This window comes from Lonchura striata, chromosome 8 (genome assembly GCF_046129695.1).
Source record: "Lonchura striata isolate bLonStr1 chromosome 8, bLonStr1.mat, whole genome shotgun sequence".
Taxonomy (NCBI): Eukaryota; Metazoa; Chordata; class Aves; order Passeriformes; family Estrildidae; genus Lonchura; species Lonchura striata.
The window spans coordinates 19,409,086-19,433,692 of record NC_134610.1 but is presented as its reverse complement, the minus strand read 5'-3'; the positions used below and the strand labels follow the sequence as shown (position 1 = coordinate 19,433,692).

At 38.8% G+C, this 24,607-nt stretch overlaps 1 protein-coding gene across 6 annotated transcripts in view; it reads left to right on the top strand.

Moving 5' to 3' along the window:
- Positions 1–24,319, top strand: part of ABCB11 (ATP binding cassette subfamily B member 11) — a 44,219-nt gene extending 19,900 nt beyond the window's left edge. For 2 of the 6 annotated variants that reach the window (XM_021534761.3, XM_021534757.3), the window contains 17 exons: positions 1,489–1,599; positions 2,520–2,645; positions 3,426–3,629; positions 4,881–5,051; positions 5,420–5,621; positions 6,381–6,459; positions 7,393–7,525; positions 9,088–9,246; positions 11,891–11,995; positions 12,092–12,253; positions 14,049–14,252; positions 16,094–16,335; positions 16,445–16,601; positions 17,353–17,550; positions 18,311–18,517; positions 19,235–19,381; positions 19,898–21,790. In XM_021534761.3, coding sequence (XP_021390436.2) covers positions 1,489–1,599; positions 2,520–2,645; positions 3,426–3,629; positions 4,881–5,051; positions 5,420–5,621; positions 6,381–6,459; positions 7,393–7,525; positions 9,088–9,246; positions 11,891–11,995; positions 12,092–12,253; positions 14,049–14,252; positions 16,094–16,335; positions 16,445–16,601; positions 17,353–17,550; positions 18,311–18,517; positions 19,235–19,381; positions 19,898–20,098 — 2,808 coding nt within the window. In that variant the 3' untranslated portion in view covers positions 20,099–21,790. Of the gene's footprint in view, positions 1–1,488; positions 1,600–2,519; positions 2,646–3,425; positions 3,630–4,880; positions 5,052–5,419; positions 5,622–6,380; positions 6,460–7,392; positions 7,526–9,087; positions 9,247–11,890; positions 11,996–12,091; positions 12,254–14,048; positions 14,253–16,093; positions 16,336–16,444; positions 16,602–17,352; positions 17,551–18,310; positions 18,518–19,234; positions 19,382–19,897; positions 21,791–23,609 lie in introns of those variants that run through there. The other 4 variants (XR_002465764.2, XM_021534760.2, XM_021534759.2 and 1 more) reach the window with 4 other exon arrangements.
- The last annotated feature ends 288 nt before the right edge of the window (positions 24,320–24,607 follow it).

Here is a 24,607-nt window from a genome sequence, read left to right as displayed (position 1 = left end):
CCCAGAGCTACCCTGAGCAAAAATGGGATCAAACGAGCACAGGCACTGGTTATGCAGCTGTCACAAATGTTAATCACAATACTATCTAAACAGATGCTTGAAATAATTGTATAAGAGACTGTGAGATGCCACAGAAATTTATTGATTCCTTTCTTGAGGATTCCTTTCTATAGCTTTATAAATTTAGTGGTTGGAAATGTACTGTTGATTTCTTAACATATGTACTATCTCTGACAAGCTTTACTATGCTGAAAGCTGTGTAAACACATTAAAATGCTGCTTTTCTTCTACAGAGCACATAAGGCTATGGTAATGCTGACGGTTTTTAGTAACCCTTCAAACCTCTGTAATAATGATAAAACATATACACTTCAGAAGCTAAAGCTCTAAAATGAACTGAAAATAGAGATGGATTAGGAATGTGCTTTTCTGAGACAAAATTTAAAATCATAAGGGTTGCAACAGTAAGGATTAATCACAATATTCAGGATAAGGCTGAGTCACATAACCTTAGGGTAAAAAAAGCAGACCAACGTCACATTTCATCTATCTAGAGAAAGGGTGACAAAATTGGATCCATCCGCTTGCCACATTTGTAGATTTGTGATTAGACAGTACAAGCACAGCTCTGCCCTGGCACTAAAACTAGTCATGTTGAGGTTCCCATTTGCAGGATCAGTGAAACTTCTTCATAGATGAGTATTGAAATTTAAGTAAGTTATATTCCTAAAGTGGAACCAATCTTGTAGTTGTTCTTAACATCTCAGACCATACATATTTCTCATTTTAACTTTCCTTTCAATCTGTTAGGCTATATTAAAAAAGCATGTACATTTCAGTTATCAAGTATTCATTGCTATGATTTTAATTTACTGTCTATATTCCATGCTTCAGAAATCCACCCTTAGAAAATTTTATTTCTTTGTAATTCGTCAAATTTCTCTTAGTTCTCTGCTCATGTCTAGCAGTCCACAATACCCTAGACCTGACCAAAACTATGCGAGACTCAAAGCATTTATTAGGAAAACTTCAGTATTTCAGCTCTTAGGACTGGCTGTACAAGGATGGATGTTTTAATTGCCAAGTGGTGAGACCTGAAGATTTGCAGCAGTTTTGGAGTGTGGTAATGCCATTTTATCGCTGAGGAGCTGGCTAAATTAGCTTGGTCAAAATGCTTCTGTCAGTCATCTACTCAGTTCCAGCAAAAACTGCCTGAATGGTTGGCTGTGATATTTGCAGTAAGCCTACAATGAGAAGAGGTGCAGCCTTCTTGTCTGTGCTACCCACCAGTGACAACTCCCCCATCACTCTGGCCCTCAATTCCATGTCCCTTGCCTGCTGTCCCTGGGGCAGAGCCTGCAGCTGGCTCCATGCAGCTAAGTTCTGTTCTAACTGAAGTGCCACAGCTTCGTATGGTATTGTATTTATCTACTGCAGCACTGTTGACTGTTTAACACCAAATAAATAACCCAATAAATTTAATCCTAGAAACCCACCATTGACTGCATGTCAGAAGATGGCTACAAGCTGGATAAAGTACGAGGTGAAATTGAATTTCATAATGTAACATTCAATTATCCATCCAGACCAGACATAAAGGTAATTATTCATCACCCATCCTCTGAACACAATTATTGTAAACAAGAAAAATATCCTGGTTCTGTCAGCAATCTCTAGATTTTCCAGAAGTTCAGACTCTTTGCTTAAAAGTAGACTGAATAATTCTTCCATTAAACTGTTCTTCTGCTTACTGTTAGCTTATTTTACCATTCTGACATATCCATTGCCATATCTGCATATTCCTTGCTGCTGAACATAAAATCCCAGTAATTCTGGGCAAATTCACCTGCGTACAGCTTCTCTTGCAATCAGTGATGCCCTTGTATCAATGTGTACGAGATAGAACACAAAGTATTAAACTGAATGGTGCAAGGAGCTTTTATAAAACTCTTCCATTACCCTAGGATGCACCATGTGACCCATTAAAAGGCTAGGAAAGGGGCAGGATTGTAGGCTGTATATTCCACTATTTCTTTACTCCTGTGTTTAAATTGACAAATTCTTGGAAAAGCATGTTTTTGGACAAACATATTGGTGCTATTACTTCTAAAGATGGAAGTACATGTTGTATCGGATTTTTCTATAAAATTTCATGGTTATATTCTTAATATTTATGCTGTAGCATACATTTGCAATACACACACAGTGTTCTTTAAAATGAAATACAATTTAGTAATTTCTCTAGTGTATTAACTTGACTAGTTCTTAATGATTAACAGGAACAATGAAAGGTCAAAATCTGCCTCCCTGTTGTAGAAATGAGTGCTCTACATCTGCAAAGTTTTAAAACAGTATAAAAATATGTGGATTGCTTTATCCTCTTCCTTCATAATACTTTTCTGAATTTTGTAAAATTGTTTTGAATCTTTAGTTTAAGGTACAGAATATACTCATTTGGCTGTATGACTGTGGGAGAATTAAAATAGATAGATTCTGTTTCTGATTTTTTTCCTATCCAGATTTTGGATAATCTTAATATGGTGATTAAAGCAGGAGAGACGACAGCTTTTGTTGGAGCTAGTGGAGCTGGGAAAAGTACAACAATACAGCTCATCCAGCGTTTCTATGACCCCACTGATGGCATGGTGAGTGTCCCAGCCTAGAATGTGATTCTCTGGCCCCAGAAACTGAAAGAATGGCATGGTTTCTTCTCCAAGGTGGGAAGGAAGACTATTAACTTCCTTTTCATGTCTTCTTTTTTTTCCCCAATTATTTTTCAAATGAGTGAAATATCTTCCTGCACATTTCTTTTATAAAACTGTGCTTAATAGTCTTATAAAAACAATTATGTGAAAGAGGAAACTGTTAGGAGAAAATAAAAATTCAGTGCTAAATCTGTGTAAAAACTATACCTATAAAAACATTTGTCACTACTGAATTATCATTTTCTGGAAAACACAGTATTGAACATTTAAGCATTAACCCATAATATCACTTAAGTATATGCAATTACCACTTAGTAATGGCTTGGCTAGGAATATGAATTATAACTATCCAAATTCTCAATCCATTTATGTATTCCTATATCAAATAGGAACACATAATCACATACATGTTGACCGGTATTTGAATATATAAAAAAACAAAGAAACAAATTATTGTAAATAACATAATAATCACTTTCATGATTACTTTTCACCTGGTTTTATTTCTGGTGCCAAGCAGAAATGGGAAATGAAATCAAATAGCACAACTCCAAGAGCCAATACTACCACCATTGCTTTGCCTCCTTCTATATCTGAAAGCTGATATTTATGCTGGTCATGGAAACACAGCATCACAGGCCCTGCACTTCCTGTGTGTCCTTCTTTGTCTCTCAAGTGGAGGGCATAATGTCTGATTTTGTGTCCATGTTCTCATTGTAGATTACCCTGGATGGCCATGACATTCGTTCCCTGAATATCCAGTGGCTGCGCTCACAGATTGGCGTAGTTGAACAAGAGCCGGTGCTCTTTGCCACCACGATTGCAGAGAACATTCGCTACGGGCGGGACGAGGCTACCATGGAAGACATAATCAAAGCAGCCAAACAGGCCAATGCTTACAATTTCATCATGGACTTACCACAGGTATGCTCTGCCTTGGAAAGTGTTTGGCAGAATTTGATAAGAAAAAGGAATCTTTTTGTCCCTTTGTCCTTCCTAGCCTGCAGCAATTTGTGCTCAAGTGGAAGGGCAGAAGATTAATACAGATAGGAGGCAACAACCTTTCCTTTGACTACAGTTATTTAGGTCTTACTACATGTATGCCATGAAGTTATTAAAGCAAACATCTCCCCACCCCAAAATACAACCCCGAGAAGAATTAGTTCTCAGGAATCATATACACAACATTCAATATCATGGTAATAATCATAGCATGGTTTAAAAATTTCTATTTTTCATGTTTTGGAGATCTGTTTCTGTTCAGGCCAAAAGCAATGTAGAGCTCAGCCTCTCACTAGCCAGCGTTAATTTTTTCATCTGTCTGTACTGATACTCATGACCTCACTTCCTTGTATGAGCTCTGTAAGCCAGCTGGAGGTTCCTTCTTCTGCAGTTTCTTTCCTAATGATGACAGGGCTTAAATCATTCCTCCTTACAAAGCCCAAACTGGGTAGTATCAAGCTCTCTACTTTTCTAGAATTTTATTTTGCCAAGTAGCTTCTGAAAATGACATGTAACAACAGTGAATGTTATTGACAAGATTCAAGTACCATTAACTAATATTAGTACATTGTCTTTATCCTTCATCTATGCACTTTGAGGCTTCCAGGAAACTATTTACTGAAAGGCTGTTCAAAGGCCCCTATTTATTTCATGGAAATGGAATAATAAAAAATATTTAGCTCTAAGTGAAAATAATTATTCTGTCTCTCAATATGCCAGACTTTGTGTATTTATTTAATTCTCTACCTGAACCCAATGCCACCAGAGTATGGTGTCCATGAATCACAGACACAGTGTTCACGAGTCACAGGTCATCAGCAGACAAGGCCAGGAAAATTTTGCTTGTGAGTCATCTGATGGAGAGTGGGTGGGTGATTCCTCTTCATTTCAGCTTCTGCTGACATAGCTGTTTCAAGCTGAACCAGAATGTCTCACCTTTTTAACCAGTGCATACTTTTGGCATGGGGTTGAAAACCTGATTCAGGTTAAATGATCTTGTACATTATGAAGAAAGTTATTTCACCTGTTGCTCTTTGAATCTGCTGCATTAACTATGTTTTTGTTTAAAGTCTACTCCAAGGACAAATCTCAGACATTTTGCCAATACCTTCACCAGGATCTTAACAGGCTTTTTTCTTACCTTTTTAATTTTAACTTTTTTCCTTCACACAGAAATTTGACACTCATGTTGGAGAGGGTGGAAGCCAGATGAGTGGAGGTCAAAAACAGAGGATAGCTATTGCTCGAGCTTTGGTGCGAAATCCCAAAATCCTGCTCCTGGATATGGCTACGTCAGCACTGGATAATGAAAGTGAAGCAATTGTCCAAGAAGCACTTCATAAGGTTTGCTATAGTATAGCAAAAATCAAACTCAAAAGGGCAGAAATTATTTCTAATGCACTCTGCAGATGGTGCTCCTGAATTGCAACAAATCATTCAGAAGGGTTTCTTAATAACTGTTTTATAAGTACAAGTAGAACCTTAGTATTATGGACTGAGAATAATTTTTACTTTCATTGGGACATCAACAGAAACCTATAGCTCCCTTTGCCCAGAAACAGATACTTCTCTGTGGGCTGTGGGTGGAGCTAAAGTCAAAGTGAGCCCACTAGAAGGACTCCAGTTAATTTGATGAGGCTTTAGGTTGCACAGCTCATTGCCAGCATTTCAGTGTGCTGTGCTGGGAGTGTGGCTGTTGCTGTCTCCCTCAGGCTCGCCTCGGCCGCACCGCGATCTCCATCGCTCACCGCCTGTCAGCCATCCGAGCAGCCGACGTCATCGTTGGGTTTGAGCACGGCAGGGCTGTAGAGAGAGGAACTCACGAGGAGCTCTTGCAGAGGAAAGGGGTTTATTTCATGCTGGTGACCTTACAAAGCAAAGGAGATACTGCACCTAACACAGAAGAAACACAAAGTAAGCATTTTGTTTTCTTTTATAAAATCATGTAAAATCCCACAGAATGCAGATTTTCTTTCTTTTTCGTTTTTTTTTTTTTTTTTTTCTTTTTATAAGGGTTAGTATCTGCTTTTTTGTGTTTTTCTTCTGCTTTTATGGCTGAATTTTATCATTCATAGAAGTAATACACTGATAGCCCTGGCCAGACTGGTTTTGCTGCATATGCACTGAAAGACCTTCCTAATATAAGTCTGCCCTGAAATATTAGTTCTGACCTGCAATATCCATAATTTGATAACTCCACTGAGTGCCAAAAGTCGAGTTCTCCTGCTTTTGGAATTCAGGCACATGACAGATTTTGCTAAAATCATCACATTTGTTTTGATGGAGGTAGATTTGAATCAAAGCCTCTGGAAATTAAGGTTCAATAGAATGATCTGATGATCTGTTGTATTTTTGTGAAGCATACATTAGATATGATTAGCTTGAAATAAGAGAGCAATTGCAGGGTTAAAATAGGTAAAAATGCTTTAGAAGTCACATCCAAAGTGAGAGGGTCCTTGGGCTAATATTCAGTTAACTTCATTATGTCAAATACAAATATAAAACTTGTGAGACATGTAGGTTGAGTAGCAAGGTTATATTATACCCCTTTCCTTCTATGAAGTATTCAATTTATAACTTGGAGGCTATACACTTTTTCGCAGAACCACAGTGTATTTAGGTTGTATTCGATTTTGGCACTAACTTCAGAGCTCTATATACTGTATTTTGCAGCAGCAGAGAATAACGTGGTTGAGCCAAATCTTGAGAATGTCCAGTCATTCAGCAGAGGAAGCTATCAGGCCAGTTTGCGGTGAGTCTTAAAAATGGTTGTAAATCTCAATGTTTCCAGACTACTCTCATTGTTTCTACTTCATCCCACTATTCCAAAATCCTAATAGTGCTAATAAATCCTTTTTCTGTGTACTGTGTAAAAGAGGGTCGAGGGGCTGCAAGCATTTTATTGAGATAGAGTTCTCTTGCAAAGAAATAGCTTGAGTGATAATGTTACTGATTGAAATGCATGGATAAGTAGCAAGGCTCTTAATTTTGGTCCTTTCTATCCACAGTACCTTCTCTTCAATTTTGATCTACTCTGTTAATGTTCTGGTTTTGATATTACTAACATACAGCCTTAGCTGTAATATCTACTGCACTTTCTGTCCAGTTGTTTGAAAAATTACTTGCTGTGCAATCCACAAGCACACTTTTATTATGGCTTCTACTTGATGAAAGTTAAAGCATTTTACAGCCAGACTGTCTTGTAGCTGGACACTTCTTACTTCTTCCAGGCAAGCCTTTGTCAGGCATGTGCAAATGAATACATCTCCTACATTACAGAGTTATGTTTTGACAGAGAGAGAGGTGCTTTGTTTCAGCATCCTGTTTTGCTGGACTGAATTACTGGTAGTGGTATCAGTGATTTTACTTGGTGTCTTAATAACTTGTGCAAATGCAGTAGGACACACCAGTTTTACTTAACAAATACACAGTACATGGTTCATCTAAGACAATGTCTGAGTGGTGTGCGTGGAATATGATTTTGAAAAGTATTTGTCCCAGTTGGTGAGCTATTTTCTTCCGAAGAAGTTGAGAGAACATACTCAAGAAAGAAAAAGTCTGTGGGATTCCTATGAATTGCTTCAGCGCATTCTGATTTAATTGACATGAAAACTGCACCTGCTTTGCAAGCAATTATTGTTTTTACTAAGCTGTAAAGAACAGGCAATTGCTGTTCTCTTTGCAGAGCTTCACTTCGGCAGCGCTCAAGATCCCAGCTCTCAAATGTGGTCCCTGACCCTCCACTGTCTATTGGAGGAGATCCTGCAGAGTCTACCTATCTTACACCTTACGGAGAAGATGATGGAAAAGCAAAAAAGGTCAGGTCCAATGGTTTGTTATGAAATTTTCAACTGAATATATTATATTACTCATTAATGATCATTTGTACCTATGTGCTTGTAGCTTAGGAGCTCTTGGCAGGTACATCTTGGCTTGATCCTTTTCTCCCCCCTAAACAAAACCACAGCTTCAATTCTTATCTCTTTGTAAACCCTAGGCTGTGTTTTGATGGCTGTTTTGATTATTGTTATAAAATATAAAATTTCTAGCAGAGAAATTTTGCCATTTGCTCTCTACCTGTTGGTAAATTGATCTATGTTGTAGATTTAGTTGAAAAACATACATCATAAAAGCTGAATTAAGTGACAAAAAGCAAACGGCTCAGTCTGCAAAATGTAATTAATGGGCACTCAGTGGTACAAATGGCACTGCTTCTTGTTCAGTAAAGAATAAATTCACTTTCATCTAAAAATCATCTGGAGACTTGAGCAGAGAGACACCCTCACTGCAACCTAACCCAAAATCCTTTTGCTTCAGTGTCCTCATGCAATCAACTGGAATAGAAAATAAAGGCCAGCCAGCATGCCTTAAAATTATATAGAATATGTAGAAGCACAGTGGGTTTCCAAAGTGCCTATGAAGCTCCCTGCATCAACTTGCATGTTCAGTACAGAGAGCAGCAGATAGAAGTTACCCTTCTTGCTATTGCCAAGTCTATTCTGTGGATAAATAGAGGGCTTGAGTGCTGTCATTCTGGCAACAGCTCAGAAAAAAAGAAAAAATACAAGATGTTTCCACCCACTCCTCCCTGCATATTTCCAAAAGACAAGTCTTCATGGTGTCTTTTTTGTCTGGCTGTTTCCAGTCATATGAATTTAGGAAGAGGAGCAGGGCTGAGCACACAGTGTTAGAAAAATTCTGCACAAATCAAACTGAAGGATAAGTTATAATTTGATGATGAATATTCTGCCCTTACTGGGCATAATTATGGGAATTCAGCATACAGGCTGAGGATGTTTCACAGAAGGGAGGCATAATTACAATGTAAAAAGCCTGAATCCAGCTGTCAGTCTGAAATATCTCTTGTTTTAATGATATCACATACCTGTTAATTTGATGCAGTCTGATCAGTGTGGTCACTCACAATACTTTAAAATAATATTTAAGAGATTGAATAAGTGACAGAAACAGGCTGCTTGTGAGGAAGGAATTTAAGAGTTGGCACTGGGTATTTCATCACACCTTGTCTGGAGACAGCTGAAAGGGAATAACCTGAGTTTCAGTGGCAGAAAATCTCAAACTGGTTGTAAATAACCTCTGCAGCTGGAACAATTAGAGCTGCAAAAGACAATAATCTCTTTTTTCCCCAGGTATGGTTAAAGGTTGATGTTTATTTAAGTTGTTTTTAAGTAAACTTGACTTATTAGGGCTGCAAAAGAGCTCCAGACAGCAACCATCTCTGCTCCTCCTGTCCGGAGCTAGAGCAGCTGTGTGGGCCACTAGCTTAAAAAACTAGGCTAACTATTTTATCTCACTGTCAAAGGCAAAGAATCACTGATGGAATGCATTCACTTCAGAAATCCAACCTGGTTTTTTTTAGGAACCTATTGTGGAGGAAGATGCCAAGCCTGTACCATTTACCAGAATTTTGAAATACAATGCCTCTGAATGGCCCTACCTGGTGCTTGGATCTCTGGCAGCAGCTGTGAATGGAGCCGTCAATCCACTCTATGCTTTGTTATTCAGTCAGATTCTTGGGGTATGTTATGGTAACATTTTAAAGTGTATTTTAGCTCTGAAACTGAGGAGAGTGAATATATGATGCACAACTTGACATGTTTTGGCAAATCTTTTAGATGTCATTGTGAAAATGGGGTTAACCTTCTTGCTTATAAACAATTATTCAGTAGATATATTTATATCACTGTCATCAAACTATAATTAGAGCTCTTTGAAGGGGTAAGCTTATCAGCATTTGTCATGTGCTCTTCATTATCTCTTTTGTTCATTTTCCAGGAACTGTTGGGAATGGGTTTCTATACTTGCATAGAGTTTATTTTAGATGAGACAAAAAGTACCTCACATGCAGGTACACTGGAGAGAGACACATCCAAAGGTCATTCTCTGCAGAATTTTATTATACAGACTTGGAAAGCCTTTGAGAAAGCTTTGGATCAGATCTAAAAAATACTTCACTTTTTTTGTTTACATATTTCAGGCACCTTTTTGCTGCCTGCTCCCTGCAGAATGCCTAGGGAGAGGTAGGTAATTATACCTGGGTTCACAGCCAGCAGCAAAGAGTAGGCTTACATCAATAGGTTTGGAAGCAGGAAGCAGGAATATGCTTTAAACTTTAACATTCACTAAAAGATAACAATATTATCAAAATCCACCACCACCACCTCTCTTGAAACTTGCCAAGTTGAGCCATGAGTGTTTATTTCTTCAAAAACTTGTGGTGATAGAAAAAAGGATGTTTCATCTTTTGTGTAAAAGCTTTCTAGGGAAATGCTTGCCAAGTTGGTGGGAAACTGGAGGGCTGCCTGATGATACTCGGTGCTGCTCTAACTGGTGCCTAGGAAAGTGTCTTGAATTTTCAAGAATTAGGCTAGAGAAATCCCATCTGTTCATGCTGTATCTTTTTAAGTAAAGCAACAACACATTCACTGGGAACAAAATGGGAATGCCACAGGTTTTTTGTGGTTTTGGTACCCATCTGATGTAGGATAAAACTTGTGGTTTCCACTCACTTGCATAGGTCATGGTTGGGACACATGGGTGCAAAACTATATGCCCTAAAATGTAAACAGATGTTGGAGATCAAGAACCTTACAGGCGAGAAAAAGCAAATGAATGAACGGACGAATGAATGACCCAGCATTTGAGCTCCTGGTAGAAAAGGATTCTAAGAGCAATGTCAGCAATCTATGAAAAGAAAGTTTGACATTCTGTTGCTTGGTTTTTTGGGGTATTGTTTTGGCTTAGACATTTCTCTCTAGAAAGTTGCTTAGAACTTTGAATTACATTTACTAGCAGTTTTGCATTTAAGTGAGATCCCATGAGCAGGAGAAAAAAGGATGTTCCAGGAACTGTTGATCCACTTAACATTTCTGCCCGATGTCCTTGGCCTTTAGGCATAGGTGTGCCACCTCCAAACACTTTTTGTGTGTCCAGACTTCATGTCAAGGACTGTGGCTTTCACTAGACAGCAGGTGAGACACTACTTTACACATTCCACAGTGAATCTAACCTTTGATTCCTTTGGAGAGGAGCCTTCTAGACCTTGGGAGGTCTGGGGCTAACAATGCTAAACACTTTCATTGCCAAGGATGAATTCCTGGTTTTGAAGGCCTCAGTCTATCAAAGGAGAGAGGCTGCAAGAAAAAGCAAGCCATAATTAACATGAGGGAAGTCCAATATCTGTGTTTTATTATTCATAAACTTAAAATATTTCTGCCTGATGACAAGGCAGTCAGGCAGATGGAATATACATCTGCTTTCAGATCTGCCCAAATTATCTGCAATGTTGTTGTGTCAGACACGTGGGCTTGTACTCTGGGACAAATATGCTGGGGAAGTGAGGGAAAAATCCCCATATCTATGAAGTGAAAGGATAAATTTAGCTAAGTCTGCCCTGAAGGTTTTCAGAAATAAGTCCCAAAAACGCAATGAAGAACTAGATAATACTGTGTATGTACCTTTTGAACAAAGTTTTCAGTAGTTTCTTTTACTTATGCTTTGGTTCTCCCTGTAGAATTGTCTCAGAGTATGGAATCTTTCCAGTGAAACACAACTGAAAGGTGTGCTCTTACTCCTATTGGGCATGGAGTCCATGGCTCCAGATAAAAGATAGTCCACACTAAAACTGATGAGACTTACATGATTTGAATATGGACACCTCAGCAACAAATCTTTCTTTTTTATAAACCTGCTGTTATTATCCATGCTGCATGTTGGCATGATCAGTGTTATTTTTTTAATGAAGAGCACAGATTAAAAACATAACTGACCATGTTAGGATAGCTGCAGAATGGGATAGTTTGATTTTACAGGACAGATTTTACTGTTGCTTTGTTGCTATGCTGTTTATTACATTGCTATTCTCTGGTTATCATTATTTACAGTGGGAGGTGAGTGGTTAATTATAACCAGGAATAGGTCACAAATAGGAGTAGTGCATGCAGACACCAAGCACTTGTTGAACTTGTTAACAGGAGTAAAACCCATTATGTTTTAACCCAGGCTCACCTTAGGAAAAACAAGGAATCTGACCTTTGCAGGGGGTGAGGGAGATCTCTGTGTTCTGGCTTTGGTTGCAGGATGGGTTTCTGCACTTGGCAACTGGGAGTCAAGTACATATGTCACACAGCAAAACTGACATTTCTGTTTATTTCTTTTCAAAGACCTTCTCCATTCTTGATGAAGAAGACCAAAAAAACCAGATCAATGGTGTCTGTGTGCTCTTTGTCTTAGTTGGAGTTCTTTCACTTTTCACACAGTTTCTCCAGGTAATAGTCCAATTTAGCAATACATACTTTTGGTTTTGCACCCTTTCTTGGTGGGTGTCTCTTTGTACAGTCTGTTTTTATTCTCATGTACCCCAGGGATACACCTTTGCCAAATCTGGTGAGCTGCTTACAAGACGGTTAAGGAAAATTGGTTTCCAGGCTATGCTTGGGCAAGACATTGGTTGGTTTGATGACCGGAAGAACAGCCCTGGTGCTTTGACTACCAGGCTTGCAACAGATGCCTCACAGGTCCAAGGGGTAAGACCTGGCACTTTATGAATCATTTTACTATAGACACTGATTGAAGCCTTATTTTGGCATGTTGTCACAGAAATTAGCTACCATGCAACCAGCCAGATCAGTGTAGATCAGTTCTTGGTAAGCCAATTAAGCTGATTCTATTAATAGACTGCCACTGAGGAACCAATAGTAGTATACCATAAAAGTACAAAAATGGACTCAAAAATTAATAAAATACCAACAAACAATGGGATAGGAAGAAACACCCAATGTAGAAGTTTGATTTTCTTTTTTTTTCCTGGAGATTAATTAGCTTTTTGCCACAATGTTAGAGTGTTTATTTCAAAAACACATCAAAATAGTATGTTATTGACAGTCATTAATACCCATGTTTTCCAGTTTCCATCATGGTATTGTGCATGTTGTGGCAATATTGATCTAAACTGACAACCCACTTGAAAAACCAATCTGCAGTACTGGCTGGTGCTCCAGCTGGGAATCCTGCAGCCAGTTTTCAGTGTTTGGGAAAGTGAGACACTAGCTGCATGCACAGTGTTCCTCAGTGGCTGAGGGTTAAATAATGCTGAGCTATGCATGCTCCCTATCTGAATTTAGGTAAAAGTGAGTCAGATGCCATTTTGCTGGGCTGCAATGCAGGCAATTTCCTAGAAACAAGGAAGATATATACATTTCTTTTGTTGCAAAAATTGTCATGTTTCAGCTTGACTGAAGATTGTAAGTTAGTTTTAAAAAACTTTAAATGGGGGTTTTGGAGAAGAGGTTTCCAAAAGCCCTGTCAGCACCAATTTCTACAGAATCAGAGAAACCTCCTGCAAACCTCACAGGCACTTACAGGATATATTTTAATTGAAATAAATAAACTTGCAAAACTCTGACTGAACCATTTAATGTCCTAAGAGTCATCTTTGTTTGAAGCAAAAACAGTGAGGCAAAGCAGTGAGGCACAGCCATCCAAGCCACAGCTTGCAGGGGGTGAGGGAGACCAGAGCTACTTGTGCAGCATTGCCCTGAACCTTTCGCTGCCTGACGCAGACCTTGCTGCAGGTCAGAGGAGGAGGAGATGATGAGCATTTTGTGCTGGCAAGTTCATACCCTGCAAATGAGTTTGACTGAAAATCATCAAGCATATCAAATGTACATTTTTATTCTAACACATAGCAATATTGTTCCTATTCAGGGTGCTGTTTACTGCTATGAAAGAATATTACTTTTGAGTAAATAAGTCTATTAGAAAGAATAGCATTGTTGAAGTATATAAGGAGCAGACAAATTCAATATATTCAATAAAGATGATGTCAAAGCTATATTTAACTTTTTTCCTTAATAAAGGGGTAGGCAGAAATACAACTTGGTTTCATTCCTTTTCAGTGATGTTGCTTACTGATTTTTGCTTACTGCTGAGGCTTTGTTGTTAATAGCTAAGCTATAAAATGGTCCTGTTGATTATTTATATCTTCATGGATAAATGTAGAGGCTAAAAAATGTATTCAGATTAGTGATTCTCCAGGGAACCAAGGTAACAGATTTCAGTAGTTACATTATCTTTCCCACAAACAGTAGAAACAATCTTCTGAATTCTCAATGGAAAATTTGGTGGATCAAAGGACATTTGCAGTCCCTCTCTTGATCCGATAAACTGGAAACAGTATATCCAGACTGGATAAATTCCAGTGCAGTCTAGCTGATAGTGTCTTATGTTATTTTAATTTACAGTTTTCTAAAATTTTATAGGACAATTTGTTTAATTTGTTTTTGAAGTACAAACAATGATGTCTGTTCCTTTTCTTCAAAGGCAACTGGATCGCAGATAGGAATGATTGTCAATTCCTTTACTAACATTGGGGTGGCCGTGGTCATTGCCTTCTACTTCAGCTGGAAACTGAGTTTAGTAATAATGTGTTTCCTGCCATTTTTGGCTTTATCTGGAGCTGTGCAGGCTAAAATGCTGACAGGATTTGCCTCACAGGACAAGAAAGCACTGGAAGCTACTGGACGGGTAATGCTGTTTAAAGACTAATTTATATTTTCAGTTGCAGGTAGATGAAAAATCAGTCTTTAGGGACCATCAGTAATTCAAATGTCATGAAACTGGCAATGCTTTGTGAATAAGTTGCAATATTTCAGCTTGTTAAACCATGCAGCACTTGCTGCATGGAATGTGACTGACCTTGCAAAAGTTATTGGACTGAAGTGGTAGACACAGATCTCTCAGCAGTCCAGTTCACCTTTGTTGGTTTTTATTTAAACTCCCATTTGCTGATGACCTGTGATTAAGCTGCCCTCAGAAAGCAGTGATAGCCGTTCACCTAGAAATGCTCACACCTGAGAATCTGGTACTGAACCACAAATCAGTATGCAGATTTAAGAGAGGACAGTTACAGCTGTTCCTTTGGTGGGTCGCACCAGCTTAAGAATTAAGCTCTTAGTCCTTCCATCTTAAGAATTAGGACCTGACCAATTGCCTGCACCCAGAATAATTAGTTATTTACAAAGTTCTTAAAATACTTCTTGACAAGGAGAGAAACTTCACTAATGAGTCAAGGCAACAGCTCTCAATAGAACAACCCAGAGGCTATGATGAAGTAATATTTTAAGCAATGTTTCAGCAGTTTCGGTAATGACTGATTGTGTCTGGTGTTATTTTCTAATTTATTTGCCAGCACTGCATTCAAATGCTAAAAACACCGAATTCTTCCAAAGTGAATGCTCATGAGCCATGCTAAACATTGGAAAATCTGCACAATCCAATCCACAATAACTATTATCTGCTCAAACCTATTATCTTTACATTGAACGATAATGCAAGACATTGACTCTCAATTTTGGCCAGGAAAAAAAAAAACCCTGAAGCTGGAGTTCTGATTGTCTACATTCAGATCTTTTCCTACAAGCTGAAAACTTTCATAAGCTATAATACCAAAGCTGCCTCCCAAAGGAATGTGTTACATTATGAATCTACTATCAAAGTCCAAGTAAACTACAGTATTTTAAAACAATTTCTTAGTAAAATTATTTGCTATTAAAAGGGTGAAATTAGGACCAAACAAGCTGTCAATTTACTTCTGTAAATGAAACTGTGGTACTCTCTTATTGGGATATAAACCCAAATTCTGACTGGCAATAAATTACATTATGAAGCCTACAACTAAAAAAAGTTCCACACAAGTTTCTGTGGGGATTATCTCATAATTTCCTCTGTTGCATTTTTCTATGTGCATAGGCAAGCATTTGCTTACTCTTTGCCTATGTACAAGATAAAAATCTTGGAAATTGTATCACTAAAGATATATATGCTCCATTTCATCAGCCTTTTGGATATCAGAGGGGGAGGGAGGGTGACCAGGTGAGGAAACTTAGTAAATTCAAGTGGATACAATTGATGAATTGGAAGTTGGGGATGCTATCCCTTTTAACTCTTTCTCTGACTATTGCTAAAAGTAACACAAACCAATTGAAATAAACATATTTAATTAATAAATCCATGCAATCAAAGAAGTTCCTAAAACAATTTTTCCTTTTGTGGATGTCATATTTATTCACATTATGAGAAATAAGTCACAAGTGAGAGCACATGCCTGATTCCCTGAAAGTGCTTACAGTAACAGCTCCAGTGGAGCAGGCAGAGCAATGATCTTGAGGAAATCAATAGGTAATTGCTTGTAGGAAAAGTTCTCTTTAGGCCATCTGATGTTTTGGCCAGTCTGTATCATGTCTGAATGAATTTATAGATTGCATCAGTGTCCTAAGTTCATGAAAGAATCATGCACTTGTGAGGCCACACTCTACTTTTCCAAGTAAAAATTAGGAGCTTTTACCCAATTTTCTATCCTCTTCCAGATTGCCAGTGAAGCTCTCTCTAATATCAGAACAGTAGCTGGGATAGGAAAAGAGAAGATGTTTATTGACAATTTTGAGAAGCACCTGGATTTGCCCTACAGAGCTGCAATCAAAAAAGCACATGTGTACGGACTCTGCTTTGGCTTTGCCCAGAGCATTGTGTTCATTGCCAACTCCGTCTCTTACCGATATGGGGGATTTCTGGTTAACGCTGAGGGGCTCCATTACAGCTTTGTGTTCAGGTGAGAGCTGGCTCAGAGCCACAAACAGGTCTCTAAAAGTTCTGGACTTGGTGTGGTGTTCTGTTTCCTGATGGCTTCCCAAGAATGACCATTTCCCCCTTCCCCACAGGGTGATCTCTGCAATTGTCACCAGTGGAACTGCTTTGGGAAGAGCTTCTTCCTATACCCCAAACTATGCCAAAGCCAAAACATCTGCCGCACGCTTTTTTCAACTGGTTGATCGACAGCCTAAAATCAGTGTTTACAGTGAAAAAGGGGAAAAATGGGTAAGAGTGGAGATGTGTAATTTGTGATGTCAGTCAGCTCACTACAGGCATAGATGTTGCACTAGTGACTTAGCAGTCGATGAGGATCAATGCTTTACAAGAAGGTTATTGTAAAATTTTTATTTTTCTTTGCTGTTTTGGAAGCAAGCTCTGTACTAGACAGAAAGTGTAGTGTAAAGTCAGGCATTAGGAATTTATCAGTGTAAAAGTCCTGTAAATTGGAATGGAACTGATTCGTATGACTCAAAGAACAGCAAGCTTTATTTACTGCTTTACATGACAAACCTTACTATTACTGATTATAATGGAGGTTTTTCCATTCACATAAAACTGGTGAGGGGTGTTCATAAGGAGGCAAAGAATTGTTGAGTCAGACAAAATGAAAATGCTCAGTTTCTGGTGAATTGGAAAGTCAGACCCAGAATATTGAAATTACTTATTTTATACATAATGTCTTTATTAAAATGAAAAATGTGCCCATTTGCAAGGCAATGGCATTTCCAATTTATGTCTCTGACCAGTGCCAGGCAGGGAAGCATGAGCAGAGTAACAGTGTTATGACTAATAGCTTCACCTCTAGGACAGCTACTCCAGTATGGTTTTTTTCACTTTTTCTGAGATAATTTCATAAGTACAAATGTCAAATTTTAAGCAAAAGAGGCAGGAATGGATCTGAAGAAGAGTTGTATTTTACAATTCAGGATTGAGCTTGAGCTCACTGTAACATCTTTCTCCTATTTCTTTTCACCAGGATGATTTCAAGGGAAGCATTGAATTTCTTAACTGTAAATTCACATACCCTTCTCGGCCTGATATTCAGGTCCTAAAAGGACTCTCTATATCTGTTAAGCCTGGACAGACTTTGGCATTTGTTGGAAGTAGTGGCTGTGGTAAGAGCACCAGTGTCCAACTTCTGGAGCGTTTCTATGACCCTGAGAAAGGAAGTGTGGTAAGCAAAGAAAAAGTGGTTTCTGTGCTCTGGTTTTCAGCAGTGCTCCAAGGGCCTTCTGCCTGAGTCCTACTGTGCAGCCTAGCAGTGGTGGCTCATACAGGTACAGTTGGAGGCTTCCTCTCCTTCTCAAAAGGACAGATGTGGACTATTTGGACAGTTCCCAAGTATTGTCTCAGACATATTCAGACAAGATAAGAGAACTCCATGCCTCAGGTGCACTCCCATGCATTAGGAATTTGCCTTGGTAGCTTCTGTATGAAACATACAAATGTATGCTGTGAATTGTGAGAGCACAAGCAAAATCAAGTCTGAATGGAGCAACAAAGTGCCCGGAACTTGCCTAGATTTAACTTCCAGTTATTCAATTACTGATAGCTTAGAATGTTTTTTTGTTTTCCTAACGTAAATACTTACCCATCTAGATTGATTTATCTTTCTCTGGAAAAAATCTGTGTGGTGATCACTATGTCAGAAAGGCAATAAAGCATATGCCTAAACTTAAGTAATTAAATAGTTCACTAGGACTTCTGTTGAGCAAATGGTCTAGTGTATTTTGTGGTATGGATCAAAGCCATACCACAAAATACACATCATGTACAAAGGTGTCAGAGACAAGCAATTCAACCAGTCACTTTAAAACAGTTGTGTTTGTGTTTTAATGACATGGTTAAATAATCTAGTTTTGCGATAAACTATTTGGGTATTGCAAGCTGTTGTTTTGTAATGATGTTTCAAGTTTTCTCCCATTTTCTCATAGTTAATAGATGGACATGACTCTAAGAACGTAAATGTGCAGTTTCTTAGATCAAAAATCGGAATAGTGTCACAGGAGCCTGTGCTATTTGACTGCAGCATTGCTGATAATATCAAATATGGCAGTAACACAAAAGAAGCAACGATGGAAAAAGTCATAGAAGCAGCCCAGAAGGCTCAACTGCATGATTTTATCATGTCTCTGCCTAACGTAAGTACCTGCGAGACCTTGGCTGCTCAGTGTTCATTGCAGGAGTTGCTCTGAAACCAGCTGAAGTTGCTACATGCATGCACCTTTTATGTCCTTTTACAGCTGTGACAGTAGGTGCAAGAGGGTGCTGTGACCATTTGTTGTGTTCCTTAGAGTCTGGGTGTGAGTTACTACTGAATTCTTACACAGTAGGCAAATACATAAATCCTGTTCATAGCTGTGGGAGATTTGCCTTGTGAGTAGGACATGATACTTAGACAAAAATATTTGAAGGTGGCTGGCTGCTTGTGTACACTTGAGAAGTATTTAAATGCACTAAAATAATACGAATATAAAAAGAACATATAAGGTATGGATACAATTTAGGCACCCACACAAAGCACTTTTCTAGAAAGCTCTTAAATCACTTTCAGCCTCTTCTCCTAAATCTAGGGCAGGGAGAATTCTTTTTGCCTCAGACAAATAGCCAACATTTTGCTATCACATTTTCCTTCCAAGCTCATTCTTGTGCTGCCTGAGCCTCAGGGCCACGTGCAAACAAAGCACAGCTTGGAAACCTCACCCCAAACATGTTTGCTGCTGTACATTGTTTCTGCATTCCCAGGTTCTGCAAGTGGTCAGCAGTGGTTTTCTTTCCTCTCTCCTGCTTTTCCTTTAGCTGTGTACTGGTGTGTTAAATTACACCTGAATAAAATACTCATTTTGTATATTTTTCAGAAATACGAAACCAATGTTGGGGCTCAGGGATCCCAGCTGTCTCGTGGGCAAAAGCAACGCATTGCCATAGCAAGGGCCATCATACGAGACCCAAAAATTTTATTACTGGATGAAGCTACATCTGCCTTAGACACGGAAAGTGAAAAGGTAAATGCACAGTGATAATCAATAAGGGAAAGTTAACACAATGGCCTACAACATACAATACCTTTTCTGTTCTATAGAGATGCATACTCTGCTGCATGATTGAACATTATTCCACAATGTGAATTCAGCACTTTCTCCTTTAATGATCTTTCCAAGAAGTGCAGGAGGAACAGCTGTAAGAAAATGCAGCCAGCCCCAAATGCTCTTAAACTACCACTTCTTCAGAAATGTCTTAATTGCCTGGATTTCAAGGCATTCAGTTGACATTTAGTATGGCAGCAGAGTAAAGGCCTTAATTTCTACCTCTATGTTTAGCTGTCCCTTGTTTGTACTACTGGTAAACAGAGTGCATGTCCCAGCTAAGCACATCAATATCAAAACCTGTGATTTAGTCTCTGTTCCTTTTACAAGTCTTACGCAATATGATCAATTAATCTAAAGCAATTGGGTTCCTCTAGCTCTGAGCTCTGTTGTATTTGCACATTTTTATTCTGACACTTTGTCTTTTGCCTTTAGACTGTGCAGGCAGCACTGGATAAAGCCAGAGAAGGGCGCACCTGCATTGTCATTGCCCACCGCTTGTCCACCATCCAGAATGCTGATATCATTGCTGTAATGTCACAGGGACTCATCATTGAAAGGGGCACTCATGATGAACTGATGGCTATGGAAGGAGCCTACTGGAAGCTTGTTACTACTGGAGCCCCAATTAGCTGAATTACTGTGATTCTAACTTTGTAAGATTTCTGTAAGCAAATACTTTGTGGTAGGTACGTGTATGTTGGTGCTCCATTGCACTACAGAGGGAGTGCTCTACAATACAGTGAAATCTGTAGAACACTGAATGTATGTAGCTGTCTGCATCAAGCACACTTGTCCAGCACATGCAAGGCACTAAGCACAGGCTGATGCATTCAGGAAGTATCTTAGCCCACTGATAAGGGAAAAAAAGCCTGAAACTGGGAAAGATCTTTCCTGGTGATCTGGGGAGTTGCCACTACCTGCAGTCAGACTGCACAGTTCTGTCATGCCTCAGCTAGTGATCAAGGAAGACACTGGTGTTCAGGAAACTGCCCTTTCTCTAGGTAAGCTAAATGAATGAAAACAACTCCTCAAATGCTGTTGTACATCTGAAGGGGTCAAATCTGTCCTAACATTTGGTCTGCAGACAATTTCAGCAGAGGCCTTTCCTGTGCATGCAGAAGTCCCACTCTTTCACCCATTGTACCACACACATCAGTGGTGCTGTTGGGGGAGGCTGGGCTTCCCTTGTGTGCACCTGCAGCACTGACACAGCTGTGCCCCTTCAACAAACAGTCAGTACTTACAAAGAAGGCAGCTTCACTAAAGGAAAGCAACCAAGGTAAGGAACAGAAGCTGGTGAGCATAATTTCCTAGCCCACCATTCTCCACCTAGCACATTCTAATCAGCTGTCAGAAATATTTTTGAATAGGAATAAATGCCTTGGTTAAATTAATGTAAAATTCTATGGTTAATCATCAGTTATTTAAACCACTTCTACTGAAATGGTGATAGATATGTTCTTTTCTTCAGAAGGTAATACAATCATGAGTGAAGGTGGAAAAAATAGTTAGTTCTTTGTATTAAATACAGTTGATAAACAGAGTAACAATATGTTCAGAAATGAAAAAGGTCAGGAAGGAGCTTCATTTGGGAGAAACTTGTATCTGTCACAGTTTATTGTAGTATCTACCACACGTTTCATTGAAATGTGTTATTGTCTGCAGCAGAGCAGGACTGTTTCCTTTAGTGACTAGGATCTTGGAGAAAAGCAGATAGAAAGAAAGTCTAGACTACAGTTTCAGTATTTAAATATTGATTTTAAACAACAGTGTATCAACTGGAAAAGTCATTCTCCATGTCCTAAAATCTGCATCTGGGCTGGGTGGGTAAGTCACACCACTTCTTATAAAATACTGCAACAGTAGCAGTACATAAATAGAGCTGTAAGTGTAAAAAGTTTATTAGGATACATCCATTAATTCCAGGCAGCAAAATCCAATTTCAACTTTTATACAAGTCCATTAACAGAATCACTGCCACATACCCTACTGAAATCACACAGCCAGCACTGAAATGGCTATCTCTCTAAGAAAGTCTGTATTTTAAATGGAAAAGTAAAAGCTACATTATTTTCTTTAATCTTTTTAATCTTTTAAGCACTAAGTAGTTTGATGGCTCAGGAAACTATTGGCAGACTGACTATCAATAACCTGCACACATGTGTATGTGATATTTAATTAATATTATTATTTAAGGCCATGGAAAAATAATTACTCTTCATTAAAAATTACAATGACTATGTAAACTTATTTCATAATTCTTTTTCATAAGGGGCAATAACTTTGTAACCAAATTAAATCAATAGATTGTATTTTTTTAATGACTTTTGTGCTCTAGCATTTCTTCTCTTACCCTTCAGCCAAGCACATGAGTATGTGGCAACAGCCAGGAAGTATCATGTCTGCGACAAGGGTTAGCTGTTCAGGATGGAGCTGCTGAGAAGGCCAACTCCTGCCTGTGCAGGGGTCTGCTGGCTGCCTGCAGCAGCACAGGGCCACAGCCCAAGCTGGGTGATTGTGCTGCTGCTCTTCAGTGTAACAGTATCCTCTTTCCAGGTAGCTGGGAAACAGAAATTTTGGGAAGGGTGCTACTCCAACAGAATACACTCACTGTGTAATTGGATACCATGTTCTGCCATGTTGTTCCTATGTGCTGTTGAAAAACCTCTGGTACCTGGGCAAAGGGATTGCATTGCAGGTGGCACTACATGGTGCGTGGGCATGAGCAGTAAGCCTAGATGGAATGCTCAGTGCAGAGCTGGACTGGTCTTGCTGCTGCAGCTGCCTCAGTGGTAAAAGGTCCCAGCCCTGGGTCTTGGTGACAATATTTCCGAACCATTCCCAAGTAATTTGCTTACATCTTTCAAGCAGACCGGAGTTACTACTCTTGACAGTAGACAGTGTGATTTGGTATCTCCTGCTGTATGCTTCTCTGCATGGTCCACAGCAGCTGCATTTTCCAACACCCTATTCCTCTAGGTGGCTATAACCATGATACGGTTTTGGGATAGCACCTGAGTGACTGCTCTGTTGTACTGCTATAATAAATACAGCTCCTGCTCCAACTAGACTGCTCTGGGTAGGAGTGTGTCTGGGCCCAGAGTCCCTCCACCAAGAAGGCTAAACAGGGAAAGGGGAGGATAAAAAGAAAAGCTGCATAGTAGCAAGTGTTGTGAACTGAATATAATGACAACTTGTCAGCTAATTTGTATGAGAAGCAAGGGACAGCTTCACTTCATATAACTCCTGCCTCATGAGATCTTTCTGCAGAGAGGTGGAAGTACTTTCGGAATAGCATTTTCCCAAGACTATTATGAGCATCTCTAAGTGAGGAATTATTTGGCATCTCTAAGTCAAGAATAAAAGGTTAAATTTCTCCTCGGATCCCACTAGTGGGAGCAAGGGGATCAGTCCTACACTTTCCACTCTCTTTATTAACAGGAAAACCTTAATTCAAAAGGTTTGTGGCTCAAACTAAGCTGAGTCACCAGCTCATCCTGCAAGCGTATATGTGCTGTATCTGTTCCAAATATTAACAATTCAAAAACCTGCAGAGGCCTGGTGGAATTACAGCTTAAATTTTTAACAATTTGAGCTCTTAGTAAGGTCATACAGTCTATTTAAATAAGGGCTGGACAAAAATTTTTGACTGCAATAAATTTACTGAAACCTGAGTAAGGGACATGCAGGTTTATTTCACTGCAACAACTGGCTCCTGATTTTCAATTCTAATTCTTTCAAAAGATCACAATTACCTTGACGCTTTCCCCCGTCTCTTGAAAATGCTAATTCTGTTTGAGGATTCAGGAGCCCTCTTTGGAGATTCTGCAAGCACTTACACAAATCTCCATACCACAACAACACAGCTGCTTAGAAAGCATCCTATAGCCATTGCATTATCAGTCAGTTAATTTCTGAAGTTACTAGCAACATTACACTAAATTTATTCATTTGATATTATTCATATTAATATCACCATTCTTTGATTTAATAATGTCTTAATAGTTGAAGAAAAATTAAGAGGTGGTTCAGACAGGAAGATGTTCTATGTCCTTTTCCCTGAAGCACTGAAATTACATAATGAACTAAGAGGACACTCCAAGAAAGTGACTGAGAGCTCACATCTTCCTACCTGTCTTTACAGAGCTTAGAAGAATACTGCAGAATGCCAGTTGTCATTCTACATTTATGGTTGTGTCTACCCCAACAGAAGCACCAAGAATCTTTGTAAGTGTTGGGAAACAGAGACTCTCACATGATTAGAAGCCAAGAAATGTAATCTCTACCCATAACTCCCAGGTTAAAACTGCCACTAAATGCAAATGCTGCCTGTGAGAACTTTGCACAGTTGTGCATGAAGAATCCCCTACCGTTGGCTAGGAGGAGCCAGGAACAGAACAACACCTCAATCAACCTGCTACTGCTCTTCAATGCCGCTGTAGGTCGTCTCACTAGTAGGGAATAACAAAGCACACAGTAACTTGAACACAGACAAAATCTTTGTCATAGCTGTCTTTGTTCTTCATTGTTTGTGTCTAGACCCATGAATTTAGTGATTTTGTTTAAGGAGTCACAATTATAGAAAAGAATGGTTTCAGGTCAGCTGCTGTAGGAAAAAGTTCAGAGAACCATTAGAGAAGATATCAGGAAATGCACAAAGCAGAATACTCCTCAGACTTAAAGTAGATTACTAATTTTCTTAAGTCATGGTAGTCTTACTAGGCTCTTAATTAAGGATGCCTGTTTCAGATTTGCTTCTGTAATTTTTATCTTGTTCATTCCCAAAGGCCAACATCAAACTATTCACCTTGTTTACCCAATTAAATAAGATTCTTTCAATTACCTCCTACCTAATTGGAAGTCTAGAAGCAATATCATGTTTACATCTTCTAAGCCTTATTGCTTTCAGATCATATATATGCACCCTCATTCCTCATATAATAGCCAGGCATACTAAGACTATATATATATATATATATATATATATATATATATATATATATACACACACACACACACACACATATGTAGAGAGAGGCAGAGAAAGAGAGTTTTATAAGATGGTATCAGCAAAATACTGCTTAAAGATTGTGCACTGAAAGGGAATATACAATAATAGATGCCAAATAATGAATAAAATGG